Source organism: Panthera pardus, unplaced genomic scaffold (assembly GCF_024362965.1).
Source record: "Panthera pardus isolate Hobbes unplaced genomic scaffold, ASM2436296v1 HiC_scaffold_24, whole genome shotgun sequence".
NCBI classification, from domain to species: Eukaryota; Metazoa; Chordata; class Mammalia; order Carnivora; family Felidae; genus Panthera; species Panthera pardus.
The window spans coordinates 94,106,717-94,128,095 of record NW_026526810.1 but is presented as its reverse complement, the minus strand read 5'-3'; the positions used below and the strand labels follow the sequence as shown (position 1 = coordinate 94,128,095).

Here is a 21,379-nt window from a genome sequence, read left to right as displayed (position 1 = left end):
TTGCAGAGCCTGTTGCCTTCCCCAAGTCCTGCCCGTTCATGCACAGGCAGCAGAAGTCTCTGTTCCAGGAGTCTTCCTTACAGGAAGGGAAATGTCTGAATCGATGCTTTTCACTAATTAAAAAAAAAAAAAAAAGCCAATGGGAACAAGAAGGCAAGCCACATCAAGGTACATAGGATTAAAATGGACAAGCTGAAAAGAATTCTTCCAAGATTAGATTGATAAAATGTTAGAGTGAAACATATTAAAATTATCACTAAATATCCTTAAGTACTTTTCATTTAAACGCCAACGTTTTTATTTACCTAAGAACTGGACGAGACCTGCAGCATTCACGTGGTGGTGAGGGTTCAACATGGGTTTTTGGATCAGAAACACCTGGGGTTCCTGGGTGGCTCAGGCAGTTAAGCATCTGACTCCTGGTTTTGGTTCAGGTCAAGATCTCACGGTTTCTTGAGTTCAAGCCCGGAGTAGGGCTCTGCACTGGCAGTACAGAGCCTCCTTGGGATTCTCTCTCTCCCTCTCTCTATGCCACTCCCCCACTCACATGGTTTCTGTCCCTCTCAAAATAAATAAACTTAAAAAAAAAAAAAAAAAGAACACCTCAGACACATTTCCAATTGCTTTTGACCGAAGCTTCCTTATCTGTAACATGGAGATAATATCTACTTTGTGGATTTACGTAATTTTGAAACCAGTTAATTGGCACTTACTCCGTGCTAAACTCTGGATAATAAGCACATTATCTAATTACTGCGATATACTGTATTTAATTTTCACAACCATTAGTTCTGCTTCTCTGTATTATTCGTCTATTCAATAACTGGAGATAGCAGTTGTGTGTACGTGTAGCTATCTGCATAGTGTCTGACACATAGAAAGTGCTTTTTAAAGAAAAGAAAGAAAAGGTAGCTATTACCGTACAAAGAATGTGTCATATGGTCACTTTTAGAACCACGCGGAGAAAACAGAGATTTGGAGATAGAGACTGCAATTACGAGTTACCTTTGCTAATAAATGACTGACATACTCGGGGCTTGGGTGATCAAAAACAAAAACAAGATCCAATTCAGTTCATTACAACTTTTCTCGAACAGGGTAGCCTTACTCATCATGGTGATCTAGCCCCACCCCACTGCCTACTTCAAAAAGGAACAGAAAATCACTCCATATATTTCTTATATAAAAAGCCACAAATCTGTGGCACAAACAGGTCAAGAAGTATAGAAGAAATACACTGGAAAGAATTTGAAGAAGATTTTTATTTGGGGGTGCCTGGGTGGCTCCGTCTGTTGAGCATCCGATTCTTGATTTCAGCTCAGGACATGATCCCAGGGTTGTGGGATCAAGCCCCACCTCTCTCTCTCTTATTCTGCCCCTCTCCCCTGCTTATGCTCTCTCTCTGTCTCAAAAAAAAAAAAAAAAGAAAGAAAGAAAAAGAAAGACCACCCTTACTCATACAGTTATTCATTCACTCATATTGTCTCTCTCTCTTTTTCTCCTCTGGTCCCAGCAGCTTTGTTTTCTAACCTTTATTCCTGACTCACATAAGCCATTGACTCTTAAGGTTAGAAGGCACTTTGGAGGTCATCCAAGAGGTCACAATCTCTTTTAAAGAAACCCACTGAGTCCCCACAGTGGAGAAGCACGCAGAATAGTTTGGAAGTCAGATCGCCTATTTCCTCCCTAACCAATGGAATGACAGTCCCTATCTCATTCCATAGTGTTGTCAGGAGGAATAAATGAGATAATGTATACAAAGGTTTCAGTAATGTGCCTGGCACAGAGCAGGCGCTCAATACATAGGAGCCAGTCTTATTTAGAAGCACTATTTCATGCCCTGCACTGTTCTGAATGCTCACCCACCTCTGGGGGAAGCCAAGCCATAGCCTCCTACAGCAGCGTGTGCCATTGTCTGGGAGCTCTCATCATCACAGAGTTTTGTTTACTTTGAGCTAAAGGATCTTCAGCTTCGATATATACTACCCTCCACATGGATACGGAATTAAAGCCCTCAACTGGAAGCCAGATTTTCAAGAAGCCAATGATAGTCGTCGCGTTCTCTGCCCAACTGTTTCTCCAGCCTCAGTGTTCGCCTGGTTCCTCAAGGGCCCCACCATGCTCTTTCCTCTGGCCACATCCTGACCTGTCCATCTCCCTCCAAGTGTGTATCAGAACCACTCCCCCGACTCAAGGGACAGTCTGGCTGGCAGAGAAGACCTGCTTCTGAAGGCAATATTATTATATACTATAGTATGCATATAATGTATTATTAAAGGTTTAGTGGCTTTGGGGGCAACCACATCGTGTCATTATTCATTCTAAACTCTAAGTCTACTAAAAGCCAGAAGTCCTTTCCCTGCACGCTGCTATTGAACTGTGCCTCTTCCAACTGAGGTCTAGGGGACACAAGTGTAGGGGCTATGCTTACTGTGATGTGATAGCCATCTTGTTATATTCAAATATTTTGGATCATGAATCTGTCATCGAGCCCCCAGCTATCCCTCTAGGTTCATCCATGGGTTTGACAGCTATACCTTCTCAGCCCGGCTTATACTGTAGTCCTTGCTGTGGCCACCGGCCTCAGACAGCAACCTGCTTCGGTTCTACCACTCCTCCCTAGCTTTCTGCCTTGGGGCTTCTCTGACAGCACAGCGTGGGATGCTGAAAAAGGCTCAGCCCTCACACTGGTAGTGCAGGGACTCGATACCCTGGGGCAGCCCTTGACCAAGGGGAAAGGGGGGCCAGGGATAAATGCCACCTTGTCTATCCTTTCTGAGGTAGTCAGTATGGCTCCTCAGGGGGTCCCCACAGGACTGAGCCCAAGTTGTCCACGGCAGTGCCTAGCTAGATAACAGCATCTTGTGTTACCTTTCCATTCTTCCATTTCTCTCCGCAGTCCCCTTTCCTGTCCCTGGGATGAGTGCCCCAAATAAACTACCTGCACACCAGCCCTTGCCTAGGGCTCTGCTTTCTTGGGGACCCCTGGCTGAGTCACATGTCAACATGAATAACGATGCAGAACACGTTATTCTGTATTGGGTGTCCGAGTCACGACACCCAAGTCCTCCCTTGAGGCTGACAGTGGCCGGAGCCAGGCCTGCCTGTCAAGTCACGGGAGCCACTCTAAGGCCACATAACTACACTCTGACCAGGCTTCCATGTCTCCATTTTATTCGGCAGGAAACTAGGGGATTTGTCAAAGGCTGTGCTAAAATCCAGATATGGGATGGCTACCAGAATTCTTGTGATCTGCCCAGAATACAGAGTTCTCTTGTATGCTATCTCTCTTCCTTTCCCATTCCCCCATCAAAAAGGAAATTACTTTAGTTTTGCAGGACCCATTCTTCCCATTCTTAGGAAAGCCAGACCACTTCCTACCTCCTCATCCAAATGCTGGCAAATCAAGTTTCAAATCCTCTTCTGGTATCTGGCACAAGATTAGTGTTAACTTCACAGGTCCCTGCACAGAACCTACTTCCTCCCTCCTTTTTTCTTTTACAAACCGAGACAATGTTATTTACTGAGGTTTCAATGATTCCCCTGTTCCTTTGTGGCTCTTCAGAAATTCAAAAGTGGTTCAGCATCACCATTTCAGTCACACATTTCAATCACATATCTGGTGCACATCCTCACACAGCTAGAAATGTACACGATGTTCTACATGTATTTAAGCTGCACACAAGCACTTGAATTCTACAGACAGATCAGGCCGAGCTGCCTCAGAAATTCCGATGGTTGTGCTGTATGGGAGTGTACTGGGGAAGTAGGAAGAAATCTCTCCCATCCGGTTTCTGGAATTAACATTTCTGCTCTTTCCAGCTCAACTTTACAGCCCATAGCATCAGCAAAAAATGAATGTCTCCTGGAGCCTCATTTTCCATGGGACACTGATGATTAGAATGCCTAGAAATTCCAGCAGGGGCACCTCTAAAAAGCTCGGGGAAATGCTACAAACAGGGACCAACTCTGCCTTCTTCAAACCCAGCCTCATTTCGGGTCTGGGAGAGACAGTTTGAATGTCTCTGAGCCAGGGGAAGAAATCATAGTGCTTGCACACAGATAGATGATTTTCAAACTGCTCTCCTTGGAGTTAGGTTCGGAGTGGGAAGCGGTAAGCGTAGCCACTTCCCATAAGCTTTCGTGTAAGTTTTCATTTGCGAACAAAAATCTTCTGATACACATCCATAAAACTTGAAAGTCAAGGCATCAATGACCTCAACATTACCTCCCACCTCTAATAAGTCTGTGATCTTTCTACTGAAAGAGTGCTCTGTGGCAGCAGCAGCTTAACCCAGGGGCTTATTAGAAATACCGACCTCCTGGGGCACCTGGGTGGCTCAGTCAGCTGAGCATCTGACTTTGGCTCAGGTCATGATCTCGCAGTTCGTGAGTTCAAGCCCAGTGTCGAGCTCTGTGCTGACAGCTCAGAACCTGGAGCCTGCTTTGGATTCTGTGTCTCCTCCTCTCTCTGCCCCTTCCCCACTCATGCTCTGTCTCTCTCTGTCTCTCAAAAATGAATAAGCGTTAAAAAATTGTTTTTGAAAAAAAAAAGAAATACCGACCTCCTCAGAGTTGTCAGCTTAACAAGATCCCCAAGTGATCTGTGAGCACATAATATTTTGAGAACTAGTGTAAGTCACTTTTGTCTCTTCCTATATGTGTTCAAAATGCTTCTGCTGAACACTAGTTCCGATCAAAGTAACATATAAGAGTATCCTCCTGGGAGGAGCCAAGAAAACTAAGTATTATGATGTTATGGATAATTTTAAGGATACAAATATTAGGTGAGTAGATGTTTCATGTCCCTACATTTAAATGTTAGAAATCACGTAAGTGTTTGGATTACTCCTTCTGTTCAAGAAATCACGCCTGATGAACAAAAGGCATCGTGTTCCACTATCTCTAACACACTCATACTCACCCTTCAAAGGCCCAGGATGCCTGCCCCTTCCATGGCTCATGCATGGAATCCCCCTACGTGTGTGGTTTCCTTAATAAAACTCACATCGGAGATACTAAAAAGGCAAGAATTGGGTGAGCCTTAAAGCACTTGTTTCAAATGACACAGTCAAGTTAACTTCTTCCACTCATAATTTTTGGACTACCCGACCTATCCTGTTCCCCCTCCCTTTCGTTCAACTCCAGGCTTGTTCTCTCATGGGAGCCACAGCATGTAGTAACTCTTTCTGGTCTAACCATTATATTTGTTTTACCTCCACAACTCAAGCGTAAGCTCCTTGAGAAGAATCATTATACCTACCACACGTTTTGACATGCACCCAGCAATCTGCTGGGGTATCTGGTGAATTAACATGTGTTGAGGACCTTGGTCCCACAGTTCCTTACCTAATACTCCTTCCCAGATGCCATTTAATGGTATTGTTTATTGTGTAAAAGAAACCACTGAATCATTTGATTTTTTTTTCCTAGTAAACCAAGACAAGGAAAACTGTATTAACATGTTGATATGAGGAGTGGGAACAAAACCCTACAACTAGCCTATGAGTCCCACGGAGTGACCTGCTCCTGCACAAAAGCAGGCCAGTTCATCCCAAACTCCACAATGGCTTTTGGAGTAGTAGCTTCCCTAGCCTTGACTAGCTAAACCCAGGGGGAAGGCTCCCATTCTGAAAGATGTTCTCTCTTTGGGAGAGTCCTGCCTCAGGCGGCTCCCACAGAAGCAAAAAATAGCACAGAGGAGACATCGGATTCTGCACCGTAATCTACGTGACCCAGTGGAAGTCAGTAAGGCCTTGGAAGGAATGATTAGGAGGGCCGGAAAGGAAGGAACTGGCCAAAAACTCAAAGCAATAATTCTATTTCAAAAAGAAAAAAAAAGCACCACACCTTTCCTAGCAGATGAGTTATACAAGGCCCTTCGCTCATAGACGAAAACCTCCAAATTTCTCCTCAGGTCAAGGAAGAGAGGAATTTCGTCTTCTCTGGCATTGTCCGTTCTCTTTAGAATCGCACCTGTGCAGGGCACACTGGGAAGTCTCTGGCTACTTCTCAAGCCCTTCTGACCCTCATTTCACCCAGCTTTGTTTACTTCAACATAAACAAACCAACTGGACTGCTGTTAAGTTTGTCTGCCTCTTACTTGCTTTGAGGGGACCTGTTTATAACACATACTCAGTCTCTGAAGCCCTACAGCACCCAAGCTAAACAGGCAAATCCAAGTTATTCACAACAGAGCGTATAAATGTATGTGACCTGCCGTCGGTTTGTCCAGAAAATTACAGAAAATTACAACACCCTAAGTGAAAAGTGCTTCAGATATAAAGTCCTTATACATTTCTCTGAACAAAATGACTTCTGCTTTTTCACATTCACCAACTGAAGGGAAAAAGTGTTGACAAGTTATGTAGGAAAACTGGGCCAGGGTTGAATTTTTTTAGGACCCAACATGATAGAGAATAAAATTAAGCTGACATGCAGAAGACAGAGTGACGTAGACTCCTATCTTTTCAGGGGGCCAATCATCTCCAATCTCTTCTTTCTTCTTTTAATTTTAGAGAGAAGGAGAGAGAGTGCAAGCGGGGGAGGGGGGCAGAGAGAGAGAGAGGGAGAGAGAGACAGACAGAGAGAGAGAGAAAATCTTAAGGAGGCTTCACGCTCAGCATGGAGCCTGACGTGGGGCTCGATCCCACAACCCTGGGACCGTGATCTGAGCCGAAATCAAGAGTTGGCCGCTCAACCGACTGACCCTCCCAGGTGCCCCTCCAATCTCTTCTTGATAATCCTTTAAATAAAAAGAGTTCCTGTCATTTACAAAAACATTATTTATATAAATTCCACATTCATTTAGAGGCAACTCCACATTAAACAGAGGCAAATTTAAACGTGGCGGATATAATAGGTCCTCACTGGATTATTAACAAGTAACTTCTGGACAATAACAAGGCTTTATTAGCTCCATTTTACAGATGAGAAAACTGAGGCCCAGGAATCAATTGACCAGCGCACTGTGACTGATTTCAAAATCCATACTACAAGAATCCTTTACAACATATGCCCTCCCATGCATATAAATAAATGGCCACCTGGACAAACCTTCCTTTCTTCTCCATATTAGTCGTTTCTTCTCCCCGACAGATCAATGCTGAGGTCAACGAAGCCGCCCTGAGATAATGATGTCACCAGGTGACCAAAATGGAAACCAAACCAAACTTTACCTCACTTCTCCCATTTTTGCCTTTTAGAGGATCATGCATATACTAGAAAGCACTTTCCCAAAAGTGTACAAATACACACACACAGCCCTTCCATCTTTTAGCTCGTTTCCTAAAAGCCTTCTTGGGTTTTCAATCATCTCTGCATGATTAGGTCCAAACACCTTAGCTGGCAAAATCCTACACACCCACAGCTCCTGTTTTAATTTCTGCCTTACTTAGAAGTCAGGATTCTACACTCTTCTAGCCACTCAACTCACTATTTTCTGCACAGTCCCTTTCATAAGGCAACATTTTTATCAAAGCTATCCCTTCTGCCTGAAAAATGCCTTCATGCGTATTCTCTACAATCCTTTGTACATACTGAACCAACTCCTAATCACCCTTCAAAACTCAACTCAAACATATCTCCTCTTCAGTGAAGTCTTCTCTGACTCCCCAGGCAATTAACTGCTAGGTTTACAATGTTCCCAGAAGCCCTCCCTCCACTCCTTTTATTCCCATATCACTGCTTCAGCATCTATGATACTGTATTAGTCATTTACTCAACACCAGGTATCTATGGACCAGGCACTGGAATATAGTATGTTACCTTTGTATTCCCACTGCATAACACAGGGGCAGGAAAGTAGCAGGCAGTCAGAAAATGAATGTTGAATGAATAAGTGAAAGGCAGAACTACAAACAAGATCTTCTGCAACAACATCAGGAAAAACCTCAATTCTTCTGTTTTCCTTTTACTCCGTTTACGATCTAAAGGAGCAACTCAGGGTATGATACACCTACTCTATAGAAACCAAACACTATAAAAATCGCAGAATCAACACCTTCACCCTCTAATGAGAGAAAACATGCCCACAAGTCCTTTTCCAATCTCCACAGTTAGTTTTGTCTCAAGCACCACCATTTCAGATCATCTTTTCTGTTGTATTTAATTATACGGAAAGCAACAATCTTTTTATCAGTTACTTACTACAAACATACGCAACTGCCCCACAAAGTATGCACTGTTTTGTGAGTTAGTAAGTCTTTATGGATTCACTTGCACACCTCCATTTATTACACTGTTTTCCACTGCAAAACATATTTCAAGTCCAAACGACAAAAGTCATGAATAAATAATGTCACACAACCTATTTTTCTTTAGGAAACTGCACATAAAGGGAGTAGGTTCCATTTTGCCATTTTTATGTATCAAAGGACCTGTTAGCCCCAGAAACAGTCATCTACAAACTGGGACTGGCCAGAGGTCTTCAAGGTTAATTTGGACTGGAGGGCAATAATCTATGACTTGAGGGTTCTGGAAACCAGTCTCTACCTGGGAAGCTGACCACGAGCAGATCCCACTGACTAAATCTAGCTTGAAACACACACACACACACACACACACACACACACACACACACACACAGTCTCAGGGAATGACTCAACCATTTTTTGTTTGTTGTTTGTTTTGGCTTTCAGATGACCATGAACCTGAGGCAAAGGATAAACCGTGAACCACTAAATTCTCAATAAATGCTAAATTTAAGAGAAGAAAAAGTATCAAAATACATCCCACGGATCTCAAACAAACCACATTTAATGTGAAAAATTATCTCTATTTAAAGTCAGTCCTGGAGAAAATAGAGCCAAGTTCATACTATGACTAATTACATTTTTTATTACACTGAGATCACGCCCCAGATATGAATTTGGTTCCCATTCACCAAGGTTTAAGCTCTCAACACCAGAAAAAATATGTGCTTTTTAATTGATGATTACAAAGAAAAGTAAGTGATACATGATGATTTTGGTATAGGAAACCTCAGCCAGCCAATGAATGAGTCATTCCACACAGCCTAGTTTTCTGAATGGGTAAGAGCTTTACAAACCAAAACAGCCTTGGAGGTTAATTATCTTGACTGTCACTATTTTCAAAGTTTATGGCATATTTTCCTCTCTTCTCAAAGAGTGTATTCAAAAATGTATCCTTTTTGGTAGTTCACTCTCATTCATGGTAAACAGTAATTATTTACTTATTACAGAACAATGCCTGCAGAATCAATTGAGGGTTCCTACGCTAACATTCCCAAACCTTCAGGGCTTCTACTTCCAATTCTTGTGTCTAAAGTTATAATATTTCTGTCTCTTTCCGGGTTGTCAAGCTGTCAAGGGTCACCTCATTCTAAATGTGCTACCCCTAATACACCACGGATTCTTTCTCACATTAAAAAAATTGTTAGGGTTGTTATCTAAAATAAGAATAAGTATGTTCTGAGAAAGGGTCTGAAGTATTCTCCCATACTTGATGTCCTCTATTCTGGTTGCTGAGTGGACATTTTTGCCCCACTGGTTCTTGGCTAGGTTCCAGATATGTGAGAGAGCCATATTCCAGGCTTGGATATATGCTATGACCAATCTTGATTCTCTGTATGATCCCCATACTGCAGAAGTAAATTGAACCATCACACGACCTCACTAATGAATTTCTGTCCTGGCCACAGGACAAGTGCAAGGGTTTCAAAGAAAGCAAAATTTCTGGGTTGTAACATTAATTCAGAAACTGGAAAATGGTCCCTATCTTACATAATGGCTCTAGATTTTGTATACCTATGGCACTTAGCAGCAGGAACAGGTAGGTTTCCACAAAGCAAAAAGTATAGCAAAATAAAATTTTTGAGGAAAAAGATTGCCAAATGACTTAAAAACACAGAAGTTCAATTTTTTTTTTTTTTGGTCTATTAAATGACGAGACTTTTAAAGTAAGTGATTTCCTTCTACACCACACATTTAATGGCTTCACTTACTGAAATGCTACTATGTGGGAAAAAGTCTCCTTTAACCCAAAGGGCAAGAATGTTGCTCTAACATTTGAGTCACCTGAAGATTCATTATTTTAAACAGTCCCTTCAAGCACTGAAGTCAAACATTCCACACAAATTACTGTTCTTAAATCCCCTGCAGTCTATAACACACGAAAGTTTACATAACCTTGTTTGTCAAACCCGAGAAAACAATATCAAGCAGGTGAACCAGACTACCCTGTCACATCAAGGACAGAAGTCAAGAGAGCAGATCATCAGTCTTCCTAGTTATGCTCCCACACCCTTAGGAAGGAGCCTGGCCCTTCAGCTATTTATAAATGTGTAACTGAACAGAAGGGGCCCTGCCCCTGCCACCCTTGTAACAGGGGGTGCTGTTTGGGCTCTTGCTGAATCCCACTGGGGCCTGTGTGATCTGTCTCAGTGCAGCCTTCCACACCTGGAGGCACAAGGACCTCTGGGTGCAGCCCTGTCTGGTCAGGAAAAGGGCTGTGAGGATTTCCCGGCTCACTTCCAGCCTCTGATTCTATATATGGAAACAACCCATCCAAGGGTTTTCAGCCTCATGAGCACCACACCAGGGAGGAGGAGTAAGGAGGAGGCCAGCTCTCCTCTTGCTGCCCTAACCACACACTCACTTTAGTGTCTCCCAGGCCCTGCTGCCCTCAACTGGACCTTGTCATCAAATGGCAGCCCAGACCTCTGCTGAGTCTCGCAGGCTGGAGGCTTTAACACGGAACAGCTGGAAGAGGACCCTGCATTCTTTTCTCTGTGTAAACACTGGGGGCTCTGTTCACCCTCCTGCGGCAGCAGGAACTAAAGAATTTCCCCTATCCAAAATTACAACGGACCTTGCCCCTACCCCCCATCCTCACCCCACCTCCCCACCCCAGGATATAATTTCAGTCTGTCACCACCCATGCTAGCAAATAGAAAACTGCTGAACCTTTCCAGTACATTCATTTTCTATACTAGTGGAAAGGTCTGTAAATATGAAACGATTCTGTTATATTCAGTAAAGTTTTCCAACAAAAATATGAAGGACCCTGATTCATGCCTGCTCTCTACCAAGACCGTTTCTACAAGATCCACATCGACACGACGAGGTCGTGATAAAGAAGTATAACCTCATAGTATACAAACTGCGAATGTAGCATCACCTGCATATTAGTCTGAAGACAGAGCTCTGAAACTGGAATATCCATAGGGAAAAATGAATAATAAAATTGAATTTTCATGTATCCCTCATACAGCCTCATCAAAGCTTGGCTCTCTGAAGGGCAGCCCGGGTTTCTTCATGTGTTGCTGAAATCCAGAGAGCCACGTTGCCCAAAAGAAGAAGAAGAAGAAAAAAAAAAAAAAAAAAAAGCCCAGAAAATCCAGACTCTACGTGACCTGACTTACTTATTTCCCAGGAAACTGCATGAGAGAAAAATCAATCATTCATGCTACCGTGGCTACCACACGGAATGGGCTGAAGGAGTTGACAGTGGGCAAAAAACCAAAGCGGCCAGCGGAGGTAAGTGGGCGCAGGGACTGGGGGGGGGGGGGGCGGCCAGGGAGGGGTGACCTGCCAAGGGCCCCGGCCCGCGCCCTCGGTGTACCCGCTGGGAGGCGGCCGGGGGCGGGGCCCAGGCCCGAGGCTGGGAAGCAGGAGGGGATGGGGGAAGGAGAAAGGGGGGAACAGGGGGGACAGCGGCGGCCGCGCACTTACCCGGGCTGTTGGCCTCGCCTTCGAGGACGTGCAGCTCGGCGCAGTCGGCCAGCGAGTGCTCCAGGCAGAGCTGGAGGAAACGGGCCTGGGTCTGGCTCACGCGCTTAAGCAGAGACAGCAGCGCAACAGTCTGCTCGCACTCGTTCCAGCCCTTAAACCAGCCCGCCAGCACCCCGACCTGGTCGCGAAACATCATGGTTAGGGGGCGGCCCTCGGTCTACGAAGCCCCCTCGGCGCCCCAGCCCGCCCCGCCCGCCCCAAAGTTTGGCGGAGCCGCAGCCCCGCGGCCGCCGGAGACGCGTTCCCGTTCCAAGGTGGCTCCGGTGCCCGGACGCTGCAGGTACTGCCTCGGCTCCTGCCTCTCTAGTCTGGTTTCAGTTATGTTCCGGTGGTTCTGGCTGATTTCCCCAGAGATGATGACAGACAGTAGCACGGAAATGTTTCTTTTTAAAAAAATAACGATTAAAAAAAAATTCCCCACAAGGCACACAAACTGAAAGAATGCTCTTTTCCCCCCCTTTCGCAGCTCCGGGATGGTGATTTCCGGCGTCCCGGGGTCTCTTCCCCGCTGGGCGGCAGCTCGGACCCTTCACACCCGCATTCCCGAGCGGCGATCACCACTGGAAGGAGAGAAAGGCTGCAGTGAGACCTCGGCCAGCGAGGGAGCGCGCCCGGGAAACGAGCGCATCAGAGGGGGCGGGGGGGGGGGGCGCCCCGCTGGGGGTTTGGTCCCCCCAAATTCCGGCCGCCCCCTCCGCACCCGGATGCGGGAGATGAGGTATTCCCGTTCCGGGAATGGCCAGAAGCCTCCTTCCCAGGTGCGGGAGTAGACCCCACGGCTTCCTGTTGCTGCCTCTGCGAACGGCTGGTGCTCCCTACACACGCCACCCGGGGTGGCCTCGAGGGCTGAGCCTGCAAACGCCAGCACCAGCAACAGATCTTCCTCGCGCGGAAAACTTGCAATGCGGCTGCGAAGGGGCGCGGGGGTGGGGGTGGGGGCTAATGCAAAACAGAGGCGGAGGCAGCGGCAGCCCGAGTTCCTTCCTCCTCCTCCTCCTCCCACTCCTCCCCCTCCTCCCACTCCTCCTCCTCCACCTCCTCCTTCTCTACCTCCCCCTCCTCCCACTCCTCCTCCTCCACCTCCCGGAGAAGCAGCCGAGCGGCTGCAGCTCCATCTACAGCAACAGCCAGCATCTCCGCCGCCAGGCGCCCCTCTGGATTTAGGCCGTGAGCAGCCGCGGCAGCAGCTCGAGACAAAAATAAACTCCCCACCCAAAGCTCCGTGCCCAGCGGGCGGAGGCGCAGCCCGAGCCCCGGCTCCCCCGCGCCGCGCCTCTCCAGCCCACCCGGGAGGTCTCCGAGGGCCTGCTTTGCCCTGAACGATCAGATGTGTGCGTGCGTGTGCGTTTGTGTGTACGCGTGTGTGTGCTTTAGGCATTCTGCCCCGGCTGCCACCGCCTACGGGCGGGTCCGGCCGGCCCAGCGCCTCGCCCGCGCTTCCCAGGCCGAAGGCGGAACGGCTCCAGGCGCGCGCCGAGCGCGGAGACAGCCGGAGTCCGAAACACTGCTTCCCCCGGCGGGCAGGGCGGCTCCGCCGAGACTGCGGCTCAGCGCCGCCCGCACACGCCCCCCAACGACCGCAAAGAAGAAAGTTCAGCTTCGGGGGCTCCCCCAGTCCTATCCCTGTCCGGTGGCGGCTGGCGGCGGAGAGAAGAGCCCAGCGGCCAACCCTCGAGGGGCCGCTCGCTGCCGGCACCCCGCTTCCCGCCTCCCAGAACTTCTCGAGTAGAGGGGGAAGTCTCTTGGGAGGAGAACCCAGTGACCGGCGGGTCCCCTGCCGCGGTCGGAAGGGTGGGGGCGCTCACCTCGGCGCGGCTCATCCCGGCGGCTCGGGGCCCCGTGCGCGGGTCGGGGGCCGAGGCGGCTCTCAGCGAGGGTCTGGGCGCCCGGAGCGCGGGCTGCGGGCCATGCCGTCGGGGCGGGCGGCGCTCAGAGAGTGCGGTGCTGCGGGTCCGGGCCGCCGCCGCCGCCGCTGCTGCCGCCTCCAGTGTCGGCTCGCGGAGGACTGAGCCGCCGAGCCGGAGCTCCCCACATGCTACTGATTAACATACACCATTACATCATGGGCTTGGCAGGGAGCGCCCGAGAGGGGGGAGAGGAACCCGGGCGGCGGCGGCGGCACGCGGGGGGAGTCGGGGGGAGGATCCCCGGACCCCGCGGGCGACGGGGGTGGGGGGGCGGATTCCTACGTGGGGACCAGAAAAGGGGAGGGGAGCGGAGAGGGAGGAGCCGGATGGCGCGGAGGGGTCCGGTTGGAAGAACCGCCCGGCGGAGGGAAGAAGTTTGGGGAAGGGGAGGGGTCCGAGTGAATTCCTCCCCGACCGTCTGAGAGTTCTGGAGGGGTCGGGGCCCTCGAGTCGCCCGAGCGCTGGCAGTAGACGACTCGGAGGGCGCTTGAGAGGGGGCGGTGCTGCCACCGGCTGCTCGTCCTTGGGAATGTGGTTCGCCGACTCGAGTGACCCCTGAGTCCTCCTGGGGCCCGGGGGTGGCAAATCTGTTTGCCCGGTGGACGGTGGAGACGTGGGGTCCCTGCCGCGGGGGGCGTGGACGGGTTCCAGGGGTCTCCGAGGTCCAGGGGCGGTGCACTGAGCTGGGCGTGCCTGGGTGCCGGCCTCCTTCCTTGTGGCCCTTGTCCAAGGGGCGCGAGAAGTGCCTGGCCTAATCACCCCTCACCTGGCTCTGGCCTTGGCTGCCCTTTGCTCTCGTCGGCGGCCTCGCGGGCCACCCGGCCCCCCTCTTGGACCTCTCTCTCCCCTCGGGAAGCCACCCGACCTCTGGGACCAGCCTGGGAGCTCTGCCTGAGTACTGTCGTGTGGAGTGGGAGACGAGCGCCGCCCTGGGCGGCAGGAAGGCGAGCGAGGCCACCTGTCAGCGCGTCGGAGTCTCCAGGCTGGGCGGTTGACCTGGACCTGGGCAGTGCGCGAGGCCGAGGCCGTGTCTGGGTCAGTGTTCCACCGGCGCGGAAGAGAATAGCGGGGTGCGGCGGCCAGTGGAGCAGCCTAAGGTGGGCTGGAAAAGCGCCGCCGGGTATGGTCTCCAAAGTAGAGGGTTGGTTAAAAATCCCCTAAAACCTGAAAATCGCTGTACCTTCTATTATCAGGTGAATATTCACGGCTGGACTTGATGGCCAAATCCGGGCTATCTCCGTGTTTTCAGTGAAACACTGAGCCCTTGAACACTTTCTCCAGCAACTTGAAGCTTTGTTTATAAGAGTACTTCTGAGAAACCAGTGAAATACGTGCTTCAGAACCAGCCTTCCCTACTCTCGTGAACACAGTATTTTTGAAGATAAAGTATTTGAGATATTATTCCACTAATTCACACTTCCGTTTTTCAACTACAGCATATGATATGCCCCTGGAATTTCAATCTTTCCTTCCTTCCTCAAACCTAGTTTCTGCACCGTGTACTCCGTGTCAGACACGTGACAGTACCTAACCCTCTGTTGGGGGTATTGAAAGGTCTTGTGGGACTGCAGAAGTTTAGATGTTTTCGTTAAAATAGGATATGTGAATAATTGTTTAAGATCATTATTAACCAGCCAGGAAAGGTATCTGCATAATTTAATGACTATCTTCCCTAAAATCGAGAATCCTAGGGTCAATGTTTTATTTTTGTTTGGCGTTATTATTATAGAGGCAGAAAATCTTGTCATATCATTTTCTCCAAGACATTACTGTCAATTAGCTAGTCCTTAGTAATAACTTCTATCGGGAAGTGGGAAGGAGAGTTCCAGCACAGTCTACCCTGGTATATACTTGGCTATCAATGGCAGCCAAAGCAGAAGTTCTCCATCTGGAGCCTTTGAAAGCCCTCAAGAATGATATATATATATATATATATATATATATATATATATATATATATATATATATTTTTTTTTTTTTTTTTTTTAAGTGGAAGAAACACCAGTTTCATTAACTTATTTATTGTCACCTGCAGATTACTAAAGGAATAGTAAAACTAAAAAAAAAAAAACAAAGCCAACAAACCTTGAGGCAATCTTCAAAAATTCTAATGCTGAAGAAAGAAAATACTACCACCTACTGGAAAAATGTAGTTCTTACAGCAGCCTTTAACAGAGGAAAAGATCTTGATTTAGTTAATTTTTGAGCTACTTTTGAGAAATACAAAGATGAGCAGGAATGAGTTACCAGTCCCCCTTGTTTTTGTGGGATGACAATACTCGTGGTTTCCCATGCCTCTGGGCCTTTTCTCTGATAAGACAGAGAATATAGATAAAACCCAGTGAGGCTGCTTCATTATTCCTCAGAGTGAAGTCAAGACTCTGAAGGAAGGAAAGGAATACTATGAGCTAAATATATGTTTGTGTATTAAATGTGGAATTTTCCTATATGAACCTGTACCCAATTTTTATGGATAATTAAGAAGTAGCTAACAAGTACTAAAGGTTCACACCCCTTGGAAAAGCAATGAAAATATGAGATAGAGGACATTATTGTTATGTCTGTGTTCACTATTTTTTATTTAGTCATTTGAAAAATACCTATTGTTCACCTACTTTATGCCAGGCAGTGGGTTAGGCAGTGAGTACACAGAGCACAGGTACTGAGTCCATCATGGTGTACCAAACAAAAGATAGATCAGAATATCAAATGAATTCACATTCTTTTAACATTCTTTTGTTTTTCTCCTCCCTAGACTCTGCAAAGGAAAGAAATTAGTGTTTGCTTGGTGAGTAATACTTTTTATCAAATAACTCAAATGTTCAAATGTTTCAAAGATGACTAAGTCCAGCTAAATCAGTGCTATGTTTATAAGTCACTGCTTAAGAACATGTTTAGGTATTGTTTATATCAATAAGCTATCTCCAGGAGCCCATGTCTATGGATTTTAAATTCATAGTTCTAGGAGTAATAACATAAAACAAAAAGTGTATTAGTTATAGAGACATTAGAACAAGTTATCTTTAATTATTTGCTTTATTAATTAGCAAAAGTGTTAGAAGTATTAAAATCCGGGGGTGCCTGGGTGACTCAGTTGAGCATCAGACTTTGGCTCAAGTCATGATCTTGTGGTTCATGAGTTCAGGCCCCAGGATGGGCTCTGTGCTGACAGCTCAGAACCTGGAGCCTGCTTCGGATTCTGTGTCTCCCTCTCTATCTATCCCTCCCCGCTCACACTGTCTCTGTCTGTCTCAAAAATAACATTAAAAAAAATTTTTTTTGACGAAGTATTAAAATCTCCACCGAAGGGTGAATGACAATGAATATTTTTCATTAATTCAATCATTTAATAAATCTATATTGAGCATTTATTCTGTGTCAGGTTTAAGATAGATGTTTAAGATACAATGTTTGAGATACATGGTGTTTTCTATCTAACATTTTCTATCAAATATGGTGCTTTCTATCTAACATTACAGATGGCGTTTTCTATCTAATATATATATATATATATAATCTTACATATAAGTTATATGTATAATTTGTATTTAATATGTAAATATATTTATAAATAAAATTTAATAATAAAATAGTGATAAATAATTATAAAATAAATAATAAAAATGATGAAAGAAATAAAACTTCATATATCCATTATATATTAAAATATAGATTTTATTGCATATATGCATAGAAAAAGGTTTTGAAAAGATTTCCACCATGATGGTAACTACTGGTGATTTCCCTGGATGATGGAATTACTGAGGATTATTATCTTGTTTCTCTATATTGTCTAATTTTTCTACCATACATACAAAAGTTAAAACACTGCATAAGCTCAAAACGACTGACTAAAATTAAATGTAGAAAGTATTCTGAAAAAACTACACTGTAAAACTTAGTTCTTCAACTCCTAATAATTGTTTAGGAGTCTGTTTGCTTCCTCCAGGTTCTTGTCCTAGCCTCAATACCGTGCCTCATGGCCTCAACATTCTTGTCTTTCCAGCCCCTGGTTCAGACACTTCCTGTGGTTTCTGAATCAACATTGAATACATTCCAAGCTCTTTGGCCTGAAATACAAAGACTCCAGCATTTGGCCACTATCTGCTGCTCTGGACTTTTCTCCAGAATTTCATTCACTAATTCATTCAACAAGAAGTATTTATCTAATATAAATCACTGTGCAGGGCAAATAGAGGATACAAAAGTTGAAGAGAGGGCATGGTCTCTTTAATCTCTAGTGGAGAACATAAAGTATGGGGGTGCACGCGCGCGCACACACACACATGTTTCACTGAAAGGTACAATACACAGTGGGTCTAGGGGAAGATTGCACACAGTGTTGAACAATACCAGAGGAGGCAGAAATTCTGCCAGAAATTTCAGAAACACAGTAGGCATCTGGTGCCTTATGTGTTGGTGCTCATTGGATAGTGTCAACAGAGATGGGCAAAATTTTAGGAATCTATCCTACTGCAACTATAGCATTATTACTGTAAGGTATACAAAAATATACAAGAATGTTAATACAAGAATGTTAATTTCAGCATTATTTGTATAGCAAAACACTAGACTGCAGACTAGTGTGTGAATAAATTATCAAACCTCCATACTATAAGTCTTATACAACTGCTTTTAAAAATGAGTTATAGTTGGAAAAAATGCATCAGAAATATGATAGATTGATGGATAAAGGGATTATAGGTAAAGTAATATGTGATAAGCATGAAAAAATGTTAATTATAGAATCTAGAGTGTATAGGTATTAATCATTCAATTCTTCCAATTTTTTTGCATACTCATGTGTATAATTGTTGGGGATAAAAATGATGAGTCAAATTTCTATGTATTGGCCTAGAAATAAGCATTTTTTAAGTCGTAGAATAATGTTTATGCTATGATTCTGTTTTTGTGGTTAAGAGACCCAGTTCTAAAGCAAGAGTCCTGAGTCTTGGAACACAACCCTACCAACTGACTAGCCATTTGACCTTTTACTAGTCACTTCCCACTCTGTGCCTTAATTTCATTGGTAACAAATCTACCTAATTATTGTTATGAGTAAATAAGTCAATACATTTAAATTTCTTAAAACAGTGCAGGCATATAGTAAGTGTTTGATAATATTATTAAATATGATTGTTTGAGAGGAGAAAGAGGTTATGTGGGATGGCAGAGAGCAAACAAACTTTTGTGTCTCTCTGTAAATATGCTATAAATACAAATACACATATATTTGTATGAGAATGTTTATTTGTATGTTTGGTACAACCCCATGAGGGAACAATCAGACAAATACAGAAAGAGGGATATTCTCAAAGACAGCTGGTCTGGAAAATATGGTGGAAGGGCTGTCCTAGATTAAAAGAGACAGAAGGCATATAACAACCATATGCAATGTGTTATCCTTGATTGCCTCCAGGCTTGAAAAATTAGCTATTAAAGACATTGGGGGACAATTGGGGATACTGATATTGGTATTAGGCGATTATTATTAGTTATTAGTTTTGTTAGATGTGACCATGGTATTGTGGTCATGAAAGAGAGTAGTTTTTGTTTGTTTGTTTTTAAAGGATATTCATGCTGAAGTGTTTGGGTGAGGGGTCAAGATGTCTGCAGGTTAGTTTGAAATTGTTTAGCAAAAAGGTACATGGTTAAAATGTGTGTGGCAAGCGTTGAACCAGGTGGTGAGTATAATGGGTGTACACTGAACTATCTTTCCTCATTTTCTGTGTGTTTGAAATTTTTCTTAATTAAAAAATTGAAAAATAGAGTTAAGTATTAAGGTTTTAAAACACAGAGATGGGGTTTGTGAACACCATTTGCAAAGGCAAGGAGACGTGCAAGTTCATAGTAAATGCTGTCAATGCTTTGGCATTAAGAACAAAGGTATGAGTTGTAATAATATTAAACTTGACTGCTGTGTTTCTCAAAGTGGGAGTCCATGAACCTTACACATCAGAATCACCTGGGAGTTTATTTTAAAAGGCAGATCTCTGAGTTCCTCTGTAGGTGTAGTGAATCAGGGGGCGCCTGGGTGGCTCGGTTGGTTGAGCATCTGACTCAGGTCATGATCCCAGGGTCGTGGGATTGAGGCCCATGTGGGGCTCTGTGCTGAGCATGGATGGGGCCTTATTGAGATTCTCTCTTTCCCTCCCCGCCCCCCAAAAAGATGTAGTGAATCAGAATCTTAAATCTTAAAGTTTCCATGTGAGTCTCAATTAGAGCGTTTACTAAACTTCCCCTGTCACAAGATGAACGTTGGCTGTTTAGTACCATACAGATTCCCAGGCCCCTTGCCTGATAATTCTGATTCTTTTGGGCTGGGACTTGAGAATTTGTATATTTAGAAAATGTTCTAGGTCATTTTGTGATTGGATCAGTTTGGAAAACGCTGAGTTAGAAAACTCTGAAGAACCTCAAAGTAGAGTTTCCTAAGCACGCTTGGTAAGAATCACCTGGGCTGCTAGTAGAAGGCACTCATATTTGCAGCCCTCACCAAAACCTTCTAAATTAGAATCTTCTGGGAGTGGGCCTGGAAGTCCATGTTTCTATCAAGAGCTCCTGGTGATTCTTTTTTTTTTAATATATAAATATTTTATTATTTTTTTTTATTTTAGAGAGCATGCCCGCAAGTAGGGGAGAAGGGCAGAGGGAGAGAGAGAGAGAGAGAGAGAATCCAACCAGGCTGAGAATCCCAACACTCAGCGAAGAGCCAGATGTGGGTCTTGGTCCCACGAGCCTGGTATCATGAACTGAACTGAAATCAAGAGTCAGATGCTCAACTGACTGAGCCATCCAGGTGCCCTGGTGATTCTTAAGATCAGACAAGTGGGGGAGCAACAGTGCACAGGTATACAAAACCATCTGAAGGGACGGCCTGTTGAAGCGGTGGGAGCAGCAACAGAAGCATTAAGAGGAAAGGTCCCGAGCGAGCTCTCACTAGATGAAAGATAGCACTTTTCTCTTCTTGGTGTGCCATTCAGGTCCATCTCTAAGTGTCCTAGTCCCCACATTCCAGTCCCAAGAATCTGGATAGAGGATATTTTCCCACATGGAGCAGCTACAGATGAAAAGGTGCTAGTGGGGAATGTGTGGAGTTTTGGAAGGTAGAGTTGTCATGCAAATTAATACTCGGCCATGCCAGATATATGCCAAAATCTCACAAGCTTGCTGAATATATGTCAACCCCTGAGAGACGAATTCTTTTTTCTTAGCCTGCAAAAGGAAACGCTTGATGAATTTGTACGGTAAGGACGTCCCTTTGAATGGTCCTAGGGAAATACCCAGACATCTCACTTCAAGCAGTTTTATACTCTACTTTCCTGTGAAATTGTGCAACGTATGTCGACAAAGAGGAATATCTGTCACTGAAATAAGGTTGTCATGATGGTAGAGTGGACTCTGAGCCAGACACGCTGGAACTATGCCCCGCCTGATTTCACCGGCTGCCCCTTCTTACCTCATTTCATGCTGCCTCCCCACCCTCCGCCTACATTCAGTTCCTCAAATGTGCCAAGCTCATTCTCTTCTGGAGGACTTTGCACTTACTATTCCTGGAGAATTATGTCTTTCTGGCTCCTCATCCAGCACTTCAAAAGGCTGACTCCTCCCTCAGGTCTTAGCTCAAATGTCACCTTCTTAGAGAGACCTTTTTAGAGCCCACTATCTAAAGCAGAGGCCCTTTCCTTACCGAAGCAGGTACCACAACGGAACTTGTAT

General features: G+C 45.4%; 2 protein-coding genes across 4 annotated transcripts in view; one reads left to right on the top strand and one right to left on the bottom strand.

Moving 5' to 3' along the window:
- Positions 1–13,674, bottom strand: part of SAMD4A (sterile alpha motif domain containing 4A) — a 214,434-nt gene extending 200,760 nt beyond the window's left edge. For 2 of the 3 annotated variants that reach the window (XM_019451755.2, XM_019451758.2), the window contains exons 1-2: positions 13,559–13,674; positions 11,694–12,313 (exon numbers count right to left, since the gene is read on the bottom strand). In XM_019451755.2, coding sequence (XP_019307300.1) covers positions 11,694–11,889 — 196 coding nt within the window. In that variant the 5' untranslated portion in view covers positions 11,890–12,313; positions 13,559–13,674. Of the gene's footprint in view, positions 1–11,693; positions 12,314–12,453; positions 12,661–13,558 lie in introns of those variants that run through there. The other variant, XM_019451756.2, reaches the window with a different exon arrangement.
- A 312-nt stretch (positions 13,675–13,986) lies between these two features.
- LOC109268183 (uncharacterized) lies at positions 13,987–18,805 on the top strand. Its single transcript, XM_053888733.1, has 4 exons — positions 13,987–14,004; positions 14,312–14,695; positions 16,416–16,448; positions 17,667–18,805. Exons 1-4 carry the CDS (start codon positions 13,987–13,989, stop codon positions 17,892–17,894), a joined length of 663 nt encoding a protein of 220 aa, XP_053744708.1. The 3' UTR covers positions 17,895–18,805.
- The last annotated feature ends 2,574 nt before the right edge of the window (positions 18,806–21,379 follow it).

Bases quoted from the DNA above. Each gene is read 5' to 3' on its own strand.
- LOC109268183 (XM_053888733.1), top strand. The intron at 14,696-16,415 runs GTCAGTGTTCCA...TCTCCTCCCTAG, and splicing joins GAGGCCGAGGCCGTGTCTGG to ACTCTGCAAAGGAAAGAAAT. The intron at 16,449-17,666 runs GTGAGTAATACT...TTGTCTTTCCAG, and splicing joins AAGAAATTAGTGTTTGCTTG to CCCCTGGTTCAGACACTTCC.